Source organism: Ornithorhynchus anatinus, chromosome 1 (genome assembly GCF_004115215.2).
Source record: "Ornithorhynchus anatinus isolate Pmale09 chromosome 1, mOrnAna1.pri.v4, whole genome shotgun sequence".
Lineage (NCBI taxonomy): Eukaryota > Metazoa > Chordata > Mammalia > Monotremata > Ornithorhynchidae > Ornithorhynchus > Ornithorhynchus anatinus.
The window spans coordinates 63402443-63425656 of record NC_041728.1 but is presented as its reverse complement, the minus strand read 5'-3'; the positions used below and the strand labels follow the sequence as shown (position 1 = coordinate 63425656).

General features: G+C 44.9%; 1 protein-coding gene across 3 annotated transcripts in view; it reads right to left on the bottom strand.

Annotated features, from left to right (window-relative positions):
* Window positions 1-21896, bottom strand: part of LOC100076973 (cytochrome c oxidase assembly factor 8) — a 57564-nt gene extending 35668 nt beyond the window's left edge. For 2 of the 3 annotated variants that reach the window (XR_003759832.1, XM_029065849.2), the window contains exons 1-4: window positions 21667-21896; window positions 11807-12004; window positions 8179-8242; window positions 5881-5971 (exon numbers count right to left, since the gene is read on the bottom strand). Coding sequence is in view for 2 of the 3 variants with exons in the window: in XM_029065849.2 (XP_028921682.1) it covers window positions 5881-5971; window positions 8179-8242; window positions 11807-12004; window positions 21667-21753 (440 nt within the window). In the remaining variant the exon portion in view is untranslated. Of the gene's footprint in view, window positions 1-2625; window positions 3181-5880; window positions 5972-8178; window positions 8243-11806; window positions 12005-21666 lie in introns of those variants that run through there. The other variant, XM_007665151.4, reaches the window with a different exon arrangement.
* Window positions 21897-23214: the final 1318 nt, after the last annotated feature.

Here is a 23214-nt window from a genome sequence, read left to right as displayed (position 1 = left end):
GTTGTGGGCAGGGAACTTGCCTAGCGACTCTGTTACAGTGTACTTTCCCAAGTGCTTAGGACAGTGCTCTGCACCACAGTAAAAACTCAATAAATACCATTGATGATAATGATTAACATTTACCGAGTGCCCGCTGAATGCATGGCACGGTACAAGGCCCTTGGGAACCCACTTGGGTCCCTGAGCTCCCCACTAGTCTTTAATCTCCCTGACGGAAGGGGTTTGTATCTACCTTCTCTGATATGTCCCCTCCCTAGCACTTAGTGCAGGCCTCTGTACCACAGTAAGCGCTCAAGAAATACCATTCATTCACTGGCTGATTGTCCTGGAAAGCTTATGGGTGTTTTGTAACAAGTATTTGGGGGTATTGTGTTTTATTTGCTTTACTCTAATAAAAGGAATACATGAAAAACTTTGATAATCCACAAAAACTGCCACTCTTCATTTTTCCCATTGGAATGCATTCTCAAAATGACGCAAAGACCCATCCGCTAGAACATTCCCTGCCTAAGAATTAAAATTTATAATCAGGCTCTAAATTATTAGATTATAAACTTTACATATTTATATCCGTTTTATTAGACTAAAGCAAATAAAACACAATATCCCAAAATATTATTTATATTTTGTGTGCAGAAATAATATATCAATATATTAATTGATCCAATATAGTTCTCTCCTCACCCCTCTCATTCCACCCAAAAAAGGGTGTTTTCAACTACAAAGAAAGGTTCTCCTGGTCTTAAATTCTTATTGAGAATGAAATATGAAGAGTCAAAAGGCACTGAAAAGTATAAGAGATATGACAGGGTTATAGTGTTACCGTTACAATTTAAATATTTCCTTCTGACCTCATCTATGTGGTGGGAGAAAACTCATCCAATGGGTTCCTTGAGTAAATGGGTTGAGCGATTTATTAGGCCATTTCCTTGGGAGTAAATTGAGTTCAGCACTTCTCTGTAACTCTGCAAAACTGGTTACAGACTCATTTTCTTTTGAAAAGAGCAGTGCCGGCCTTTCTACAGTGTTTAAAAACTCCCAACCGCTAAACCAACTTTTCCCCTCTGACTTCACTGCCTTCTTTGCATCCACCTGGCTCCTCTTAATCTTTAAAAGGCAAATATTAAATTCTGAGCAATACTGCACAGAACACAGATGGGGTCAGTCAACTGTGTTTATTGAGAGCTTCCTGGGTGCACAGCACTGTACTAAGCGCTTGGGGTAGGACGAAATAACGGTTTACAGACACATAACCTGCACAGGGTCAAAGTGGAGAGAGGAACCTTGAATGCCCCTCTTCACCAAACTGGAGTGACGGGGAGATTTACCCTTCCTGGAAAATTCCGAGGCTGCTGGGCCACTAAAGAAAGATGTCTCACAGTACCTCATGGGTTCTAATCCTGGCTCCGCCACTTACCTGCTGTGTGACCTTGGGCAAGTCACTTCACTTCTCTGTGCCTGTTACCTCATCTGTAAAATGGGGATTGAGACTGTGAGACTATGTGGGACAGGCACTGTGTCCAACCCGATTTGTCTGTATCTGCCCCAGGGCTTAGTACAGTGCCTTGTATGTAGTAAGTGCTTAATACACACCATAATAATAATAAAATTATTACTATTATTATTACCGCCTTGCCTGGGTTACATGAGTTGTCAGAAGAGCCAGAGGCTGGAAATTCCTCTAACAGACAAAGGACGCCCGACTGAGGCACCCAAATGGAGGGAAGGTTTATGTCCCCATCAATGGAACATTCTGCAAGCGCCATAACAGCTTTGTGGTGCGACAGCACCACAAGGCTTGGTATTTTCAGCCTCCTTCTGTTTTGGAGGACGCTGCTTTCCAACAGTTAGATGAAAACAGAGTTATAATAATAATCGTGGTATTTGTTAAAGGCTTACTATGTGCCAAGCACCGTTCTAAGTGCTGGGTTCTGTGTTGATCAATGCCAAACCCAATTTTCTTTAACTAGCTTCCTTTTTTAAATAGGGTATGCCATTTAAAGGCTCCGATGAGGTTAAGTTCCGAGTTGTCGGCACTTACAAAATCAGCCCCGTATTACTACGGATGCACTTTTTGTGCAGCTGGGGCGAAGTCAGCTTGCGGCACTTTTCCCCACTCCTCAGCAAACTCTAGGGTTTGCCCATCCACCTCCGCGTCAAACAAAAACTCCTCATCATTGGCTTCAAAGCAGTCAATCACTATGCCCCCTCCCACCTGACCTCGCTATTCTCCTACTACAACCCAGCCTGCACACTTCGCTCCTTTACCGCCAACGTTCTCACTGTGCCTCAATCCCATCTCTCCGCTGACCCCTCGCCCATATCTCATCACTGGTCTGGAAGGCCCTACCTCCTCGAATCTGACAATTATTGTCTCCTTCCCTTCAAAGTGTCACTGAAGGCACAACTCCTCCAAGAGGCCTTCCCTAACTCCTTGCTCCCTTTATTCATGCCCCCTCCCACCTCCATAGCATTTATGTACATATCTGTAATGTATTTCTATTAATGTCTGTCTCCTCTCTATACTGAAAGCTTGTTGTGGGCAAGGAATGCCTGCTTATTGTCGTATTGTACTCTCTCAAGTGCTTAGTACCGTGCCTGCACACAGTAAGCACTCGCTAAATATGACTGTTGAATGAACGAATGTATTATTTATCGAATAAGGCTGCGAGGGGTTCTCGGGGTTCAACACTGGGGTTACAATCAGTAATGTCTATGCTGTGGCTCGAGAGGAGGAAAGAGCTCTGAGGAGCCTGAGATGCCAAGACCTGGGAGCTGTGGGAACCACACCTCTAGGCTGGAATGAGTGGGGAGGGGGAAGCCGGTGATCTGCTCGATTTCCTGGACCAAAAAATCTGGCCCAAGTTTGGGTGCCTCTGCATTACCCGGTGGGGAAAACTGTGTCTAGCTCTAAAGTCAGGTTTATCTGTCAAGTTCAAGGGTTTGATATTCACAGCAAACAGAGTTCAGAAGAGTAGAAGAGCCCAGGCTCTGAACCCGTCAACCATTAATGCTCTCAGAGGGGCCCGGGCTTCAGATGTTGCGTTCTGGTCCCGGAGATGACTGACGTGCTCTGGGCCTCCAACCTTCCTTCATTTCCGTCCAAGTCTCCGCCAAATTCTCTCTACTGCCACTTTCCCCATGAAGAAGGTGATGGTAAAATTCCGTTTGTACCAGTCTCTAGAATCGTCCCCCCGAGAAAGAAAAGAGGAAAGAGAAGAAATGACTTGCCTAAGAGAACAACATCCTTACAGTCACCGACGATGAACACACCGAGCAATTTTAACAAGAGACTCAGCACTGAGGTTCTGCTCAGGTCTTCCCTCTTTGTTGACCATCTGGCTTCCTTTAACTATCAATGCAAATTTACTCTTTCCTAAAACTAAACAACCAAAGGACCTGGGTTCTAATCCCAGCTCCGCCCCGTCTGCTGTGTGCCCTTGAGCCAGCCAACTTAACTTCTCTATGTCGCAGTTATTTCATCTGCAAAGTGGGGATTAATACTGTGAGCCCCGCGTGGGACATGAATTATGTCCAACTGTTAGTTTGTGCCTACCTCTGCGCTCAGTGCAGTGACTGGCAAAAAGTGGTGTTTAACAAATACCATAAAAAAAAAACAAACCCCAAACCCCCAAAAAACAACTAAACATTTGGGTGGAAAAAATGATCTCAATAATTCAACAGGGATGGGACCATTTTATTACCTTAACATTTAAAAGTATGATCGTTTTAGAGAAAATGGAAAGCAGTGTGGCTTAGAGGAAAAAGCATGGGACTGGAAATCAGAGAGGCTGGGTTCTAACCTCTGCTCTGCCAACCCACGGCTGTGTAACACTGGGCTTCTTCTTCATGCCTCAGTTCCCTCATCTGCAAAATGGGGATTCAATACCAGTTCTCCCTCCTACAGATACAGCCTCATGCGGGGCCTGATTGTCTTCTCTGTATCCCAACACTTAGTACAGTCCTTGACACATAGTAAGTGACTAACCAATACCATAGTCATTATTATTAATACTTTAGAAAATGTGTTTAATACTTTTGAAATAGTGTAGGGGATCAGCTGGCTCTTGTTCAGTTCACTGACCTTTCCCAACCAATGAAGGTGTGCAAACCCTAACAGTTTCCAAGGAGGAATGAATTCTGCAGTCTCCAGAAAACATGTGATGCCAGAGGCTGAGAGAGAATACTAGGCTAAACAGTCCCACCTAGTAACAGCACTGTTATAAATCTTCATTTCATCATATTACAGAATCGACACCATCGCCTGTACTTGTCTCCCCAACTTCCTTTTCCAAACCAATCAGAATTTCAGAAACTTCTTTCTCCTTTTTGGATAATATTAATAACAATAATAATCGTGGCATTCATTAAGCGCTTATTCTGTGCCAGGGACTGTACTAAGCATTGGGGTAGATACAAGCTAATAGGGTTGGACACAGTCCCTGTCCCACATAAGGCTCAGTGTCTTAATCCCCATTTTACAGATGAGGGAACTGAGGCACAGAGAAGCTACGTGGCTTGCCCAAGATCACCCGGCAGACAAGTGGGGGAGCCGGCATGGGAACCCAGGTCTTTCTGACAACCAGGCCCGAGCCCTATCACTCTCTTCCTTGCTTGCATATCAGTAAATCTGAAGAGCAAATATTAGAGGTTGAGGGGGAAAAAGCTGATGCACCATCATACTCTTGTTTAATTTTCAAATGCTAACAAAATGCTGCTGAGACTTGCAAATTCAACATGCCTGCTGTTTCTGAACCACCTTTGGGCAAGGCTTGAAGAGAGTCCTCAGATGAACGCCCAAATGCCAGATTCCTAAAAGCCAAGTCTTCCGAAGGCAGCATGCCAGTAAATGCTATTGTCCAGAGAGGGACAATTATTCTCCAGCCAGGTAAGTACGGAGTGAACACAGAATGCTAATCAATGGTACCGATGGAGCCCTTATTGTACGCAGAGCTCTGAACTAAACACTCGGGAGAGTAGACTCCAACAGAGTTGGTAGACGCGTCCCCTGCCCACGAACAGCTAACGGCCATAAATGCTGAAATGCCCTTAGGATGCGTTGTTGGATCTCGTGAACAGAAATCATGTCTCTATCTGTTGCCGGATTGTACATTCCAAGCGCTTAGTACAGTGCTCTGCACATAGTAAGAATTCCATAAAAACTATTGAATGAATGAATGAAGCACGGTCTCCGGGGAAAGCAGATGGCAGAGAAGAGAAGGATGTGAGATTCTCCATGACGTGAAGTTTTTTCATTGCTAACTGCAGAGCTTCGTGTTGTTCCTGCAAACTGGAAACCGCCTCTAAATCCGACCCGCTTTGATGTTTTCAAAAAGGAAAACGGTGACAAAGAAATGAGGGGAGTCTGAGAGAAATGGAAGCCGGGAGAGGAAACAGTCCTAGAATTGGATCAGGACTGGTTTGGGAAGTTATGTCGTTTGGAAAGAAACCAACCTCCAAAAAAAAAAGCAGCAATATTTTGCACATTTAATCTAAGAGCTGATACTTTTGATGCTTATTAAGCCTCGCTTTCCTCTGCTAGGCATTCTACTATATGTCTGTACTACAGGTACCCTGTCCAAAGTAACAACCCAAGGAGTTGGCAGTTGATCTCAGGAGTCTCCAGTCTTTCAGATTCTTGCCTTGACCATTGATTCCACCACACGTAAAGCAAACAAATTAAGGACAACCTGAAATTCACAATTCTATTTGAAACTTACATTATATAGTGTTGGCAAAATTCATCAAATCGTTCTTATCTCCACATTACTTTTCGATAATTCATTCAAGAAGTAGAAAACCTTTCGTACCCATCCCACGTGACCCTCCACAATTAATTTGGCTCCCCTGAACTAAGAAGAAAATAAATCAGACACCTACCTGTTATAGTTCATATGCTTTTTAAAATTCTTGCTTAAAAATTCTTTATAAAAATCAGCCATTTCCTCTGCACTTAGTGTTATTTTCTGACCTGAAAATTAATTTCCACATAAAAAAATAGTAAGGTTTAGAAAGAAAACATCGGGGCTCTTCTTAGTAGATTGAGATCTGTTTCCTTTTAAGTATTCTTTAGAATAATAACAATAATGATAATGTTGGCATTTATTAAGCACTTACTATGTGCCAAGCACTGTTCTAAGCACTGGGGTAGATACAGGGTCATCAGGTTGTCCCACTTCAGTCTCACAGTCAATCCCCATTTTACAGATGAGGTCACTGAGGCTCAGAGAAGTGAAGTGACTTGCCCACAGTCACAACAGCTGACAAGTGGCAGAGCCGGGATAATAACAACTGTGGCATTTGTTAAGCATTTACTGTGTGTCAGGTACCGTACTAAGCACTGGGGTGGATACAAGCATATCTCTATCCCACTTGGGGCTCCTGGTCTACATCCCTGTTTTGCAGATAAGGAAACTGAGGCAGAGAGAAGTGAAATGACTGGCCCAAGGTTCCAAAGCAGACAAGTGGCAGAGCCGGGATTAGAACCTAGGTCCTTCTGCCTCTCAGGCCCGTGCTCTATCCATGAGGCCGCGATGCTTCTCCAGAAGCAATATCCAGAATATTTTGCTCCTTGAGTTCAGGGATTGTATCTCCCCACTGCACTGAACTGTACTCTCCTAAGCACTTAGAACTGTGCTCTGCATTCAATAAATACCACTGATTGACTGAAGATCTCTTTTAAGGAAAACGGATCCCCTTCCATTTCTGATTTGCGTATTTTAAAGAAGAGAAATAAGAAACACCACAGTGTGACCAGCATTAAAGGACATAGCCCTATTCACCTGCTCACTGCCCTTTTCAAATACAGGTGAGAAACCGAGGTCATTCATTCAATCGTATTTATTGAGCGCTTACTGTGTGCAGAGCACTGAACTAAGCACTTAACTTCAGGCCAGGTGCAGAGCTAAGAATAAAACTCTCAGGTCTCTTAACGCCCAGACCCAGGCTCTTTCCACTCAATCACACTGCTTCCCATGTGTCGGTATGTCGGGCGTAGGCCATCACCCCTGGGAGTTGTTCAGATAGCAGAGTAGAGAAATCTACACCGGAGACAAGCCAGTACTCACACGCGGTCCCTCCCCTTCTCTCATCTCAGCCCTGACTGTTTCTTTCGGTTTCAGTGGCTTCTTGTAGAGATCTGAGACACTGTCTGCCGTAATGCTAGGGGATGAGATGGGGAGGGACGGAATGGCTAGAAGGGTGAAATATGCATCGGGGATGGGCCTGCGAGTCAGAAAGTTATGGGTTCTAATCCTGGCTCTGCCATTTATCTGTTGGGTGACCTGAGGCAAGTCACTTTACTTCTCTGCAACTCAGTTACCTCATCTGTAAAATGGGGGTTCACACTGTGAGCCCCACAGGGACTGTGTCCAACCCGATTTGCTTGTATCTAGCCCAGCACTTAATACAGTGCCTGGCACATAGTAAGTGCTTAACAAATACCATTATGATTAATATTATTAAAGACCTTTAATTCCTGAACTTTACCAGGATGTCCAGCCCAGGCCAAGCACTTAACTCCACTAATGCCAGTTTGTTCACTGTGCCACGACCTCGTTAACTCACCACTGACTGCTTGCCCATGTCCTGCCTTCAGGCTGGAACTCCCCCTCTCTCCATATATGCCAGACCATCACTCTCCCCAACTTCAAAGCATTATTAAAATCACCTCTCCTCCTAGAGGCCTTTCCCAATTAATTCCTCTTTTCCCCGACTCCCTCTCCCTTCTGCTTCATCTACACAACTTGGAGCTGGAACCCTTTAAGCACTTGACAATCACTCCAATTTCAGCCCCAAAGCTCTTATGTACATATCTGTAACTTATTTATTTATATTAATGTCTGACCCCCCTCTAGACTGTAAGCTTATTGTGGACAGGGAACGTATCTACCAACTTTATGTTGTACCCTCCCAAGAGCTTAGTACAGTGCTCTGCACGCAGTCAATCGATCGTATTTATTGAGTGCTTACTGCATGCAGTGCATTGAACTAAGCACTTGGGAGAGTACAGCAGAATTAGCTGTTGATTGAAAGCCGCCTTCCAAATCTGGAAGCCATGACGTTCGGATGAAAAGGATTTTCCCACTAGATAGACGTGAATCCGCTTTTACTTTAGTTTTGAACAGAACTATTTCCCAAGGTGCACCTGAAACCACAGAACAATATGCGATTACTAACCTGTTTCATCTCTCACTTCCAAACCTTTAGCTTTCAATCTTCTATAGATGAATTCTTCTTTTTCCTTTAAAAATGAAACAGTCTTTACTTACTAAAGTACTGTAACTTTGGGCATACTGACGCCAGGTCATAGATGGGTCAACACTTTCAGACACTTGTACTATACTAATTTTACCAATATCAGATATTTGCTTTGCACAGTAAATATGGCTGAAATATAACTGAATGAATCAGATACTACCCCTCACTGCTTTTTCTCTCATCTCCATTTTCTACAAACTGGGCTCCTCTGTGGCAAACTGATTTGGAGGATAATTACACACACTAATTATCATTATCTGAAGTCAGAAATGCCTGTGCTCATCTTGCTCCCACTCCTAGTTGCCATGACCCTGGCAGGTTGATTCATTCATTCATTCAATCATATTTATTGAGTACTTACTGTGTGTAGAACACTGTACTAAGTACTTGGGAGAGTACAATCCAACAGAACTGGCAGACACCTTCCCTGCCCACAATGAGCCTACAGTCTAAGAAGGAGGAAAATAATAATAATAATTGTGGTATTTTTTAAGTGCTCACTGTGCCAAGCACTATACTAAGCACTGGGGTGGATACATGCAAGTTCCTGTCCATGTAGGTAGAGCTCACAGTCTCAATCCCCATTTTACAGATGAGGTAACTGAGGCACAAAGAAGTGAAGTGACTTGCCCGAAGCCACACGGCAGACGAGTGGCGGATCTGGATTAGAACCCAAGATCTTCTGACCCCCAGGCCCATCCTCTATCCACTAAACCAAGCTGCTTCCCCATGGTATTTATTGAGAGCTTACTGTGTGCAGAAAATTGTACTATGCGCTTGGGAGTGTACATCACAAAAGAGATATCAGATACCTTCTCTGCCCATAATAAACTTACAGGTTAAAAAGGAGAGAGAACAGATATTGAATCTCCAATTTACAGGTAAGAAAACTGAGGCACAGAGAAGTTAAGTGACAGTAATGATTGTAAATTATTACTACTATAGAAATGCTCAACACCGTAATAGCAGTAGAGTGGAGTATTTATCTCATTCTATAAATTCCATTTTTTTGGGTAACCTTGGACCACTGAACAAACATTGGTTCATCAGAAAAAAGAAACTTCCACAATTTTGTTCTGTCCTACGAAGCCAAATACAGCTAAATTTACTAAAAGCCAAGTACGAAGAGTGCTGATTCTAAAGACAGGATTAACTCAATCACCAACAGTTTGATCAGATCTCTCAGTGGAAAGAGCACGGGCTTAGGAGTCAGAGGTCATGGGTTCCAATCCCAGCTCTGCTACTTGTCAGCTGTGTGACTGTGGGCAAGTCACTTCACTTCTCTGTGCCTCAGTTACCTCATCTGTAAAAACGGGATTAGGACTGTGAGCCTCATGTGGGACAACCTGAATACCCTGTATACCCCAGCACTTAGAACAGTGCTCTGCACATAGTAAGCGCTTAACAAATACCAACATTATTATTATCAAGGGTTTATGATACAAATCATCTTTAGCGCTCACTGGTCTGGATCATTTTCCAGTTGTTTTGCTTCTCTTTCTCTCTCTCAAGATCAGAGAGCCAATAATTGGCAAAGTAGCAGGGATACTTCCAAGGTGGGCAGGGTTAGCAGCTATCAACTCCATTCCGCTGTACTTTCCCAAGTCCTTAGAACAGTGCTCTACACTCAGTAAGTGCTCAATGAATACCACTGATTAACTGATTGACTGGCTTGCGCCTGGAAACTACAGGTCTTCTAGATTCCACCGGTGGAATTTCAGCTGTGGTTCTCCTGTATCTTCTCTATGGGAACTCTTTTTTAAAAAAAGAAATGTTATTTCTTAACTTCGTAGTGCTCAGGTAGATACAGGATAGTCAGGTCGGACACAGTCCATGTCCCACGTGGGGCTCCCAGTCTTAATTCCCATTTTACAAATGAGGGAACAGAGGCATAGAGAAATGAGGTGATTTGCCCAAAGTCACACAGCAGAGTCACGATCAGAACCCAGATCCTCTGGCTTCCAGGCCCGTGCTCTATCTACAAGGTCATGCTGCTTTTCTCTTAACTCTCAAAATTACTTTCTCTAGATTATTCATTCAATCACATATATTGAGCGCTTACTGTGTGCACAGCACTGTACTAAGTGCTTGGAAATTACATCTCAGCAACAGAGACAATCCCTGCCCAACAGGCTCACAGTCTAGAAAAGACAGATCATTCACATCTCCAAAGGGGTGATGAGAAACAGCCTTTTAGATTTAGCCTACCAAGATGTGTAAGAATAAATAATAATGATGATGGTACTTATTAAGCGCTTACTATGTGCCAAGCACTGTTCTAAGCACTGGGGTGGATACAAGGTTATCAGGTTGTCCCCACGTGGGGCTCACAGTCTTAATCCCCATTTTACAGATGAAGTGACAGAGGCCCAGAGAAATGAAGTGACTTGCCTAAGGTCACACAGCTGACAAGTGGCGGAGCCTGGATTAGAACCCACGTTCTCTGACTCCCAAGCCCGGGCTCTTTCCACTGAGCCACGCTGCTTCTCTACATTAACCTACCGCAAATTTTGCTTTGTGAACATTCAGATGACTGTCCCTTATAACTGACATTTGAAAAATGAAAACAACAGTTCATGCATTATCACCCTGATGCCCTTGTGAGGACAGCGTCAGACCCCGCAGATACAGTCAGGTCTAAAATGCGTGTTTTCACTTCACGCTTTGGAAGAATGAGAGAATGGCTCCCTGAGAAATCACATCTGCCTGGACAGAACACGGAGCAAGGTTTGTAAGCATAAGCCCAGCATGGCTCAAGGCATGGGGGCTACGGGAAGCAGTGTGGCAAGTGGAAATCCTGCGCACCTGGGAGGCCTCTGACTTTGGGTTCTAATCCTGGCTGCTGTGTGACTTTGAGAAAGTCACTTGACTTTCCTCTGCCTTGCTTCCACAACTGTAAAATGGGGACTCGCTGCCTGTTCTCCCTCTCCCTTAGACCACGAGCCCCATGTGGAACAGGGACCGGTTCTGACCCGATTATCTTCTATCTACCCCAGGGTTTAGTACAGTGCTTGACACGGAGAAATCACTTACTTCCACAATCATTATTCTCATAATTCCCATTATAATAATAATGGCATTTGTTAAGTGCTTACTATGTGCCAGGCACGGTACTAAGCACTTAGGTGGACGCAAGCAAACCTGGTTGGACACAGTCGGTGACCCACCTGAGGCTCACAGTCTCAATCCTCCTTTTACAGATGAGGTAACTGAGGCCCAGAGAAGTGAAGTGACTTGCTCAAGGTCACACAGCAGACAAATGGCGGCACCTGGATTAGAACCCATGACTTTCTGGCTCCTAGGCCCGGGTTCCACCCACTGTGCCACGCTGCTTGTCGTATTACAATTAAGAAGGCAATCCTGCACTGTAGGAGAACTGACTGCAAAGCATTGCACGATCTATGAGAACGAATGACTAATTTTTCCAACTACGGCAACATGAGACGCAGCCTTTGAAGAAGAGTTGTGCAAAAGGCGAACTGCCAACGAGAATCACTACCAGGTGGCCCGGCCCCTCATCTGCCAGCCCGGCGCTCTCTCCCCTCACCTTCCAGAAGGCCAGGTTCTGAGTGGCCCAGAATCGCTGGTTCCATTCTTGGGTTTCCTGGCGTAATTTTCGCAGCTGCTGTTCCAGCGGAGATTCGTTCTCGGGGACGTAGAATTTGATGGGCCGCAGGTTTGAGTATCTGTCCGGGGGTCCGATCCAATCTTTACAAGAGTGTCTGGGTGGGCAGAACCTTGAAACCTTAAATAATAAAAATAATAATGTTGGTATTTGTTAAGCGCTTACTCTGTGCAGAGCACTGTTCTAAGCGCTGGGGGAGATACAGGGTAATCAGGTTGTCCCAGAAACAAAACACACGGTCAGTCATTCGATCGCATTTATCGAGCGCTTACTGGGTGCGGAGCACTGTACTGAGTGCTTGGGAGAGGTACGATCTAATGATAAACAGACGCATCCCCTGACCACAATGACCTAGAGGGGAGACTTTCCCAGTGAACTCCTTTCCCAACCCTAGAGACAGGGCCATAAACTAAGTGAAGTGAACAATAATGTTGGTATTTGTTAAGCGCTTACTCTGTGCAGAGCACTGTTCTAAGCGCTGGGGGAGATACAGGGTAATCAGGTTGTCCCACGTGAGGCTCACACTCTTCATCCCCATTTCACAGATGAGGGAACTGAGGTACAGAGAAGTGAAGTGACTTGCCCACGGTCACACAACTGACAAGTGAATGACCAGTGATCAGTTAATAAACAAGACAGATGTAAATAACTTTTCTCTTAAGATCTTTTAGACAGTGAGACAAATTAGCTTCTAAGTCCTCTGAAGTACTTTTGAATGAAAGCTCTAGGAGCAGTACTCAACAAAATGGAGACAGCCAAGCATATCTGTCCCTGAAGCAGCCTACCCCAAACTCTTTAATTTCACCCCTTCACATTCACAGCCGCCCATCAGGGCTACTGGGAAACAACGGACAGAAGAGCCTTGGAGTCAGAAGGACCTGGGTTTTAATTCCATCTCCGCCACTCGTCTGCTGTGTGGCCTCGGACAGGTCACTTCACTTCTTTCACAGTTACCTCATCTGTAAAACGGGGATTAACATGGCGAGTGCAATGTGGGACAGGGACTGTGTCCAACCTGATTGGCTTGTATTTACCCGAGCGCTTAGTACAGTCTCTGGCACATAGTAAAGTGTGCTAGGGAAGCAGTGTGGCCTGGGAGTCCGGGAGTCAGGAGAACCTGCGTTCTCATCCCGGCTCCGACACCTATCTGCTGGGTGATCTTGGGCAAGTCACTTCACTTATCTATGTCTCCCAGCTGACGAGTGGCGGCACCAGGATTAGAACCCAAATCTGTGGCGCCACTACTCTCCCCTCTTCCGGGAGGATTTTTTTTTTTTAAGGGGCTTTTGGGGCACCACCCTGATTTATCCCATGTTGGGGAAGTGAAAAGTGAGTACACAGGCTTTTGGGGCTACTTACAACATGCTCTGCAAAAGGGCTGGGGAGGTGATGAAGGAATGGAAATATGCAGCTGAGGTGAGTCAAGGGGGACCACAGCAGGTGTTTGGAGGAGGGGTGGGTGGCCATGGCTGCCCTAGGGAACAGCAGCAGATTTCTCACTTGCCCAAGGGGCACAGTTAGTGACCTTCAAGGAAGGGGGTTCCAGCGGCTGCTAGAGAGAGCTTTATTAAGACTAGTAATAATAATAATTGTGGTCTTTGTTAAAGGCTTACTACGAGCCAGGCACGCGTCGGGGTAGATACAAGATAATTACGTTGGGCGCAGTCCTGTTCCACAGAGCATTCACCGTCTCAACCCCCATTATACAGCTGAGGGAACCGATACCCAAAGAAGTGAAGTGACTTGCCCCAGGTCACCCAGCAGGTGTCCAAGCTGATTAACTTGTATCTAGGAACTCGCAGTTTTCATCCCCGTTTTATAGATGAGGCATGGAAGAGGCAAGTTTACTTATTTTATGTACTTATTCATTCACTCATATTAATGTCTGCCTACCTGTCTAGACTGTAGGTTCAGAGAAGCAGCGTGGCTTAGTGGAAAGAGTGTGGGCTTGGGAGGCAGAGGTCATGGGTTCTAATCATGAGAAGTGTTTACCAAATACCATCAATACAAAAAACCAACTGAACAGCCTTCAGAGATACGACTGATGAATTTCAAGCGGCAGTGGGAAAACAACAGGCAGTCCAGGCGAATTATTCTGCTACCTGATGATCTTCTATCTACCCCCGTGCTTAGGCCAGGGCTTGGCGCATGGTAACGAATATCAGTAATCTTATAATAAGCATATTGTTATATAATTGTACATTATTGTAATTATAAAAATAATTACTGTTAGTTTACCAGTTGGCAGGGGGAGGATGGGGAGCAGCGGCGGCTTAAGGGCCACTTAAGTGCTTACTATGTGCTAGGCGCTGTCCTAAGCACTGGGGTAGATACAAGTTAATCAGGTGGGACACAGTCCACGCCCCACTTGGGGCTCACAGTCTTAATCCCCATTTTACAGATGAGGGCACTGAAGCGCAGGAAAGCTAAGTGACTTGGCCAAGGGCACATGGCAAACAAGTGGCGGAGTCAGGATTAGAATCCAAGTCCTTCTGACTCCCAGGCCCGTGTTCTATCCACGAGGTCACGCTGGGTCTCGTGTTTCTTTGAAACATTTTCCATGTAACAGTAGTGCAATTGTACGAGTAATACAAAGAATCTTTTCTTTCGTATAAAAGCAGTATGGATGAAAGCATAACGCAGTTGTAAATTGTTCAGATAGTCTAGAAAATTTCAGAGTCTATGTCGTCCCTAAGCTCACACCTTTATCTCCTTAGTTATTACCGACTAATTAGTATACCCCATAAATTATGTAAGACTACTTACTCCAGATGAGTTTTTCTCTCAAACCGGCTGGGCAGCAAAGTCACGAGCCAGGAAGGAGGGGAAAAATAGTCTCCTGTCTAGAATTGCCTGGAAACTTCAGGGAGGAGGCCAACTCCTTTGCTAATGGCAGGAGCATCCCGCCTCCCTGAAGGGATTCATTCAATAGTATTTATTGAGCGCTTACTTGGCCCGGTTCTCCTGGAGAAGGATCTGGGTAACGGCAAGGGCGTTGGTTTCGATTTCCACTGGAGAGGAACCTACCTACTCCTTGGAACCCACTTGGAAGAGCTCACCCATGAGGTAAAGGACGTCTCTTTGATCTGTTTGGGCTTTTTTTTTTAATCAGGGTATATTCATTCAATAGTATTTATTGAGCACTTACTATGTGCAGAGCACTGTACTAAGCGCTTGGAATGAACAAGTTGGCAACAGATAGAGACAGTCCCTGCCGTTTGACGGGCTTATGGTCTAATCGGGGGAGACGGACAGACGAGAACGATGGCGATAAATAGAGTCGAGGGGAAGAACATCTCGTAAAAACAATGGCAACTAAATAGAATCAAGGAGATGTACAATTCATTAACAAAATAAATAGGGTAATGAAAATATATACAGTTGAGTGGACGAGTACAGTGCCGAGGGGATGGGAAGGGAGAGGGGGAGGAGCAGAGGGAAATGGGGGGAAAAGATACAGGGTCATCAGGTTGTCCCACGTGGGGCTGCCAGTCTTCATCCCCATTTTCCAGATGAGGTCACTTCCTTCCTTCTATTCTCAGCGCTTACTATGTGCCAGGCACTGTACTAAGCACTGGGGGGGGAAGATACAAGAGAGTCAGGTTGGACACAGTCCGTGTCCCACATGGGACTCGCAGTTTTCAACTCCATTTTATAGATGAGGCACAGAAGAGTCAAGTTTACTTATTTTATTTATGTACTTATTCATTCACTCATATTAATGTCTGTCTACCGGCCTAGAATGTAAGCTCAGAGAAGCAGCGTGGCTTAGTGGAAAGAGCATGGGCTTGGGAGGCAGAAGTCGTGGGTTCTAATCCCGGCTCCGCCACCCATCAGCTGTGTGACTTTGGGCAAGTCACTTCACTTCTCTGAGCCTCAGTTACCTCATCTGTAAAATGGGATTGAAGACACTGAGTTGCACGTGGGACAATCTGATTACCTTGTATCTACTCCAGTGCTTAGAAGAGCGCTTGGCACATAGTAAGCGCTTAACAAATTCCATCGCTATTATTAAGCTCATTGTGGGCAGGGAATGGGTCTATTGTTACTCTGAACTCTCCCAAGGGCTTAGTACAGTCCTTTGCATAGAGTAAGTGCTCGATAGATACGACTGAATGAATGGATGGATGACTGAATGAATGACTTGGCCAAGGTCACACAGCAAAAAAGTGGTGGATCCGGGACCGGAACCCAGGTCCTTCGGACTCCCAGGCCCGTGCTCTATCCTCTAGGCCATGCTGCTTCTCAGCAGGTTAAAAAAGATGCTAGAGTAACTTAACTTGCTCACTACCTTAATCTGGGGATTGTTTTAGACTAAACGCTATTTCCTTGCCTTTTCCTCTAAGGAAAGCCAGCTACCCAGGGGAAGCCTGGGGTGACTGGCTTCTCATAGCCAGATCATTTGCTTGGCCTGGGCAGTCTTCAGTCTTGGTGGCTTTAAATAACAATAATAATAATAATAATGATGATGATAAACATTAATAATAACAGTGATCATAACAGTATAACTGTAAACCTCAACTTTAATGGTTTTTATTGTGAGCTTTCCAGTTGGACATACCAACTAAATCCCAGAGTTGGTGTTGTCTAATTCAGGTTTCTGGCCCAGCCAGAGTTGCTGGGGCCTACCCAGATCGACCAATTGGATCCTCAGTCAGGCAGACGGTCAATTATATTTATCAAGCACTTACTGGGTGCAGAGCACTGTATTAAGCACTTGGGAGAGGACACTATAACAACAGACATATTCCCTGCCCACACCGAGCTCAGAGTCTAGAGAAGGCGACAGACATTGATATAAATAAATTACAGCTATGTCCATAGGTGCTGTGGGGCTGGGTGGGGAGGATGAATAAAGGGAGCAAGACAGGGGATCCTAGGAGTTCCTAACTCTTGATCCTCCTTCAGTAAACCAAAATACAGGATGAGTAATTCTGGTCCCAAATTGGAGCTATCCTCTTAAACAATCCCAACTTCAGTCACCTGAGGAAGAAAGAAATATAAAGTTTACCTAAGGTGTAATTCTTTCGCAGATTCAACTCGATTCGATTAGACTGTGAGCCCATCATTGGGCAGGGGTTGTCTTGATTTGTTGCCGAACTGTCCATTCCAAGCACTTAGTACAGTGCCCTGCACATGGTAAGCACTCAATAAATACTGTTGAATGAACTCATTAATGTGACTCTTTTAAATCCTTGAATTTACAGTGGCAATTGTAATCAATGCTATGATCTTTTCATTGGCTGGCACTATTGAGATAACAACCCTTCTGGAAGAAGAGAGTCAAATTAATGACAAAGGTTGATTCATTCATTCAATCATATTTATTGAGCGTTTATTGTGGGCAGAGCACTGGACTAAGGCCTTGGAAAGTACAATTCAGCAATAAAGACAATTCCCAATTGTTGTTATTATTATCTTGGGATAATAGTGGCTCTAATTATTCACCGGTTCAAAAGCACACCAAAAAGATTACGATGGCATCTGAACAGCCATCAGATAAAATGTTAGTTCTTTAAGTAATATAAAAACAGTGAGTGAGCAAAAAGATTATTTACATTAAGGTACGTACGGTCTAGACTTTGAGCTCATTGTGGGAAGGGGACGTGTCTACTCTCGTGTACCATACTCTCCCAAGAACTTAGTACAGTGCTCTGCAAATAGTAAGTACTCAATAAATACCATTTATTGATTAATAGTGGGTGTAAACCCACCAGACTGACGCTCTAGCCTGTAATCTAGCCTGTAGAGAAGCAGCGTGGCACCGTGGAAAGAGCACGGCTTGGGAGTCAGAGGTCATGAGTTCAAACCCCGGCTCTTCCACTTGGCAGCTATGTGACTGTGGGCAAGTCACTTAACTTCTCTGTGCCTCAGTTACCTCATCTGTAAAATGGGGATTAAGACTGTGAGCCTCATGTGGGACAACCTGATTACCCTGTATACCCCAACGCCTAGAACAGTGCTCTGCACATAGTAAGCGCTTAACAAATACCAACTTTATTATTATCATTATTATTATTATTATTAATCTCATTATGGGCAGGGACCATGTCCACTAATTCAGTTGCACTGTCCTCTCCCAAGTGCTTAGTATAGTGCTCTGCACCCAGAAAGCACTCAATAAATACCACTGATTGATTATAAACTCCTCTAGACTGTTACCTCCTGGCGGGCAAAGAACATGTCTCCCAACTCTATTGTATTGTACTCTCCCAAGCACTCAGTACAGTGCTCTGCACACAGTAAGTGCTCAAATACCACTGATCAATTGCTATTGTTAACAACCCTAAAAAGCATCTGATTTCTTTCATCAGAAGTTCTCACTCCGTCTAAGCCCTTTTTGCCATGGTTGGAGGTCAATGCCATTCTGGCTTTGCACACACTGCCATCCAGTGATTGTCATCCGACAGATAATAAAACCCAATCCTAGGCGACGATTAGCGGCCGCCCTGTGTTCAGTATTATCCAAGGCAAATAAGGGATTAAAAACTCCTCCCAGGAACCACATTCCCAAACAAGAGAATGATCAAAATCAGGATTTAATGAGTGCCACAATTTGCAAAAGATCAGAGCAGAAAAAACTAAAGTCAAGGCTTACTTAGTATTATCTGCAACTATTGAGGGTTAAGACTGCCAGGGACAAGCACCTTTTCTTGATTGTTGGTTTTTTTATGGCCTCTGTTAAGCATTCACTATGTGCCAAGCACTCTACTAAGCACTGGGTAGAGACAAGCAAATCAGGTTGGACTCGGGCCCTGTCCCCCCGGGACTCATGGTCTCAATCTCCATTTTACAGAAGAGTTAACTGAGGCCCAGAGAAGTCGAGTGACTTGGCCGAGGTTACATAACAGAGACGTGGTGGAGCCAGGATCGGAACCCAGGTCCTCTAGCTTTGTACTTAAGCCACGTGGAGAGCTGTCCCATAGCTGTGCTTGGAGAAGAGGTTTAGAAATCGGGTTTCTAAAAGGCCCCCCAAATTAAGATCATTACCAAACTAACTTGCTTTACTTTTCTTTTTCTACCCCAGGTATAGCTTAAGAAGGGGGAAATCAATCTATCGATTAGTCGTATTTATTCGGCGCTTACTGTGTGCAGAGTAGTGCACTAAGCGCTCGAGAGAGCATTCATTCAATCGTATTTATTGAGCGCTTACTATGTGCAGAGCACTGTACTAAGCACTTGGAATGTACAATTGAGCAACAGATAGAGACCATCCCTGCTCAAATACAGGCTCACAGTCTAAGCGGGGGAGCAAGAGTTGGGAGACAAGTTCCCTGACTGATTGGAAGCAATGAAACACACAACTCTGGGGAGACAGTTTCCCAAATCTACAATTAGAGAAGCAGTGTGGCATAGTGGAAAGAGCATGGGCTTGGGTCAGAGGACGTGGGTTCTAATCCTAGCTTCGCCACCTGTCAGCTGTGCGCCTTGAGCAGGCCACTTCACTTCGCTGGGCCTCAGTTACCTCATCTGTAAAATGGGGATGAAGACCGAGAGCCCCACGCGGGACAACCTGATTACTGTATCCACACTGACCCCGTGCTTAGAACAGTTTTTCACACACAGTAAGCACTTAACAAATGCCATCATTATTATCATTTCAAAGATGGCAATGTGTTAAATCCTTTACCTTATGAGGATTTCGTGCACACCTCAACAGATGTCAGAACCCTTCCCTCCAAATCACTGAATGACATCTGCAAACTGGCGATATTCTAGGCAGAAGGAAGTGAAGCGTTCCTTCAGTTGTCCAACGTTGCCCATTGCCTATGTTGTTAGGCTGAGAGCCGCACTAATAAAGCAACTTATATTTCCACCTGATCTTTTTCTATCCCAGGAGGGGGAAATATATCTCCACAATGAAACTCCTCTTCTGGTGGATCATGGGAGCGTAGGCAGGAGAATAAGTCGTGTCTCAGCTAACAGGAAGATCCCACTGTGGAATTCCCTTCTCTTTGCCTCTGGGAATTGCGCCTCATCACAACGGGAGAGTTTTCCCACTATTATGGAGAAGCCTCTTTCCAAAATGCTCTGGGGGGGAGAGGGGGGTGGCGGCGAAAAGCTTGTCCCTCTCCCAGGCCTCTGATCTCGCTGCCCAACACACTGTGGTTGAGAGAAGGGTTTACTAAAGTTGGGTGACTTCCATGAAGGATTAAAGAGAGGAAGAGCTCTTGGTTTGGAGGAGGGAATAGTTAAGACGATGGCAGAGCTTTACAGTACCTAAATTTGACTGAGGAAGGATGCTATCTGCTCTTTCCTTTAATAAAAGAAAAATGTCCCAATTTACAAGGCACTTCAAAATGCATTAGAGGAAATACTCCCAAGTTATGTAATAAATGGAACTGACAAATAATTTTGGGGTCTAATCAACCATTACAAGAGCACGGGCCTGGGAGTCAGAAGACCTGGGTTCTAATCCTAGCCTTGCAACATACCTGCTCTACGACCTTAGGCAAGTGGCTTAACTTCTCTGAGCCTGTAAAATGGGGGTTCAATATCTGTTCCCCCTCCTGCTTAGATTGTGAGCCCCAGGTGGGACCTGATGATCTCGTATCTTTCCCAGTGCTTAGAAGAGTGCTTGGCCCATAGTAAGTGCTTAAAAAAACCACACAATTATTATCATTAAGTAAATAGCTTAGCTAATTTTTCAAAAGGACTAGAAATACCTGAAAACCACCTGCAGTTTTATGCTCAATGTCCCAAGTCTGGGTTCATATAACAGACTACTTTAGGCATTATTTGGCGCTGGGAAAAATCCCCCGAGTGATATGATTGCCCATAGTTTTCGAGTTGAAATTATGAAGTATTCCTTTTTCTGTTCTACAGCATTTCCAGGGTCAGGCTATAAGGTCTGGATAAGGAAGGAATGAAAGACTTTTCCTACAGTAGCAGAAGGAAGAGAGTGGGACAATAGCAAGGCGAGGGAGTTAATTCATTGATGACTTACTTTATGCTGCACTAGAGAGCGTGCAATAAAAGTAAGAGTTCTGATCCCAGCTCTGCCACTTGCTTGCTGTGTGACCTTAGGAAAGTCACCTGACATCTCTCTAATAATAGTAATAACGGCTGTGGTGCTTACTAAGCACTTACTACGTGCCACACACTTTACTAAGCGCTGGTGGATACAGTATGATCAGGTCCCACATGGGGTTCACAGTCCAAATAGGAGGGAGGACAGGCATTGAATCCCCGTTTTGCAGACGAGGGAACGGAGACACAGAGAAGTTATATGACTTGCCCAAGGTCACACGGCAGGTATGAGGTGGACCCGGGATTAGAACCCAGGTCCTCTAATTCCCAGGCCCGGGCTCTTTCCACTAGGCCATGCTGCTTCCCATTGGTCTGTGTCTCACATTTACCCCTGTGGTAAAACAAGATAAAATACATGTTCTAAATACATGTTCTCCCTCTCCCTTAGTTTGTAAATCCCAATTCTCAGATTCCCTATCTTTCTCCCCTCTTTGCCCTGGGTCATTCCTGATTTATTCATTCTTTCTTTTTTTCTCTCTTTCACACACATCCTACCTTAAGCTCTTCTTGGCCTCAAAATGAAGTTACCACCCATGTAATATTTTTGTTTTCCAAAGCCCGAATCTACCAACACATTTCAGACCCATTAGAACAATAAACGTGTCAGATCCAGTCACCTCATCTGCCCCTCCCAGGTGTCCATTGTGGGTCCACCCTAGGATTTGCTAGGACAGGAAAAGGGGGGCACGAAGGGGTCCCAACATCGGGCCTCGGAATGTACAAGTGGAAGGAAAGCATTTCCGCAATGGTACCTGGACAGAATCTAGGCCCCGTCCACCGACGGAGCCCCATTTCTGTTCGCGGCCCTCAACTGGATGGAGTCTGATTGTTAGCCCCATTAAACACACGTTGAGACTACGAAAGATCTTCACCCTGCTGTTCGGTTTTCCCCATGGAGATTCAGGCGTGTCTCTCTGAACTAGATCTGTGGCTTCTCATTCATCAGTAGTATCCGTTGTGCGCAGAGCGCTGTCCTAAGCGCCTAGGACAGTACAACAGAATTAGAAGATGAGGATCCTTACCCTCAAGGAGTTTAAAATTTAGGGCAACGGACAGTAACATAAATTACGGGTTGGAGGAAGAATGGAAGCGAACACTAGTCACTGGAAGGCCCGGCCCAATCTCATAAATAACATTTTAATTATCATTTAGCTTTAATTCTGGGCCTACAGTCCTGACCACACTGGACCCACACAAAGACAGTCCTTTGTTTTATGGTCATGCTTGTTGTTCCTAAATGTGTGGGGGTTTATACACGCATGCATGTTCACACATGTAGTGAAATCCCATCACTGTGAAATTTTCCTCACCACACCCATGAATCTTACTGAAACTGACTGCATCTGTACTTTGGAAGGAAATGATTTTACGTTAAGGCAGGAAAGAATTTTCAGAGCCAACTGCCTGAAGTCAAGGGCCGTTGGAACTTGCAAGTGCCAATTCCCAATGCCCTGAAGATCTGCACCAACTGATCGGTTGTGCTGTGCGACTCTGGGCAAGTCACTTTACTTCTCGGTGCCTCAGTGACCTCATCTGGAAAATGGGGATAAAGACTGTGAGCCTCACGTGGGACCACCTGACGACCTTGTATCTACCCCAGTGCTTAGAACGGTGCTTGGCACATAGTAAGCGCTTAACAAATACCGTCATTATTAAAGAAGCTACGTGGCTCAGTGGAAAGGACCCGGGCTGGGGAGTCCGAGGTCGTGGGTTCTAATCCCTCCTTCGCTTGTCAGCTGTACGACCTCGGGCAAGTCACTTCACTTCTCTGGGCCTCAGTGACCTCATCTGGAAAATGGGGATGAAGACTGGGAGCCCTACGTGGGACAACCTGATGACCTTGTATCTCCCCCGGCGCTTAGAACAGTGCTGGGTACATAATAAGTGCTTAACAAATACCAACACTATTATTATTATTATGAAGGCACATCCCTAATGATTTAGAATTGTTTTATGGCTCAAAGTGGCTTGATCATCTGTTTGTAACCGTTCAAGAGGGGAGTTGCTTCTTGAGCGAAAGAGAGCTAAATGAATAATTCCTCCTCTGTTCAGGAAACTCATTCTTTTTCTCTGGCCACGAAATCCGGCATCTCTGCTCCCGAGCTCATTTCCCACCGCCTCTCGGTCAACGCTCTGGACTCCAAACCCTGGCTGCTCCCCCTGCCTGGAACTCAATCAATCACCCAGTGGTATTTAGGGAGTGCTTACTGTGTGCACAGCGCTGTTCTAAGAGCTTGGGGGAAGTACAAATTCATTCGTTCAATAGTATTTATTGAGCGCTTACTATGTTCAGAGCACCG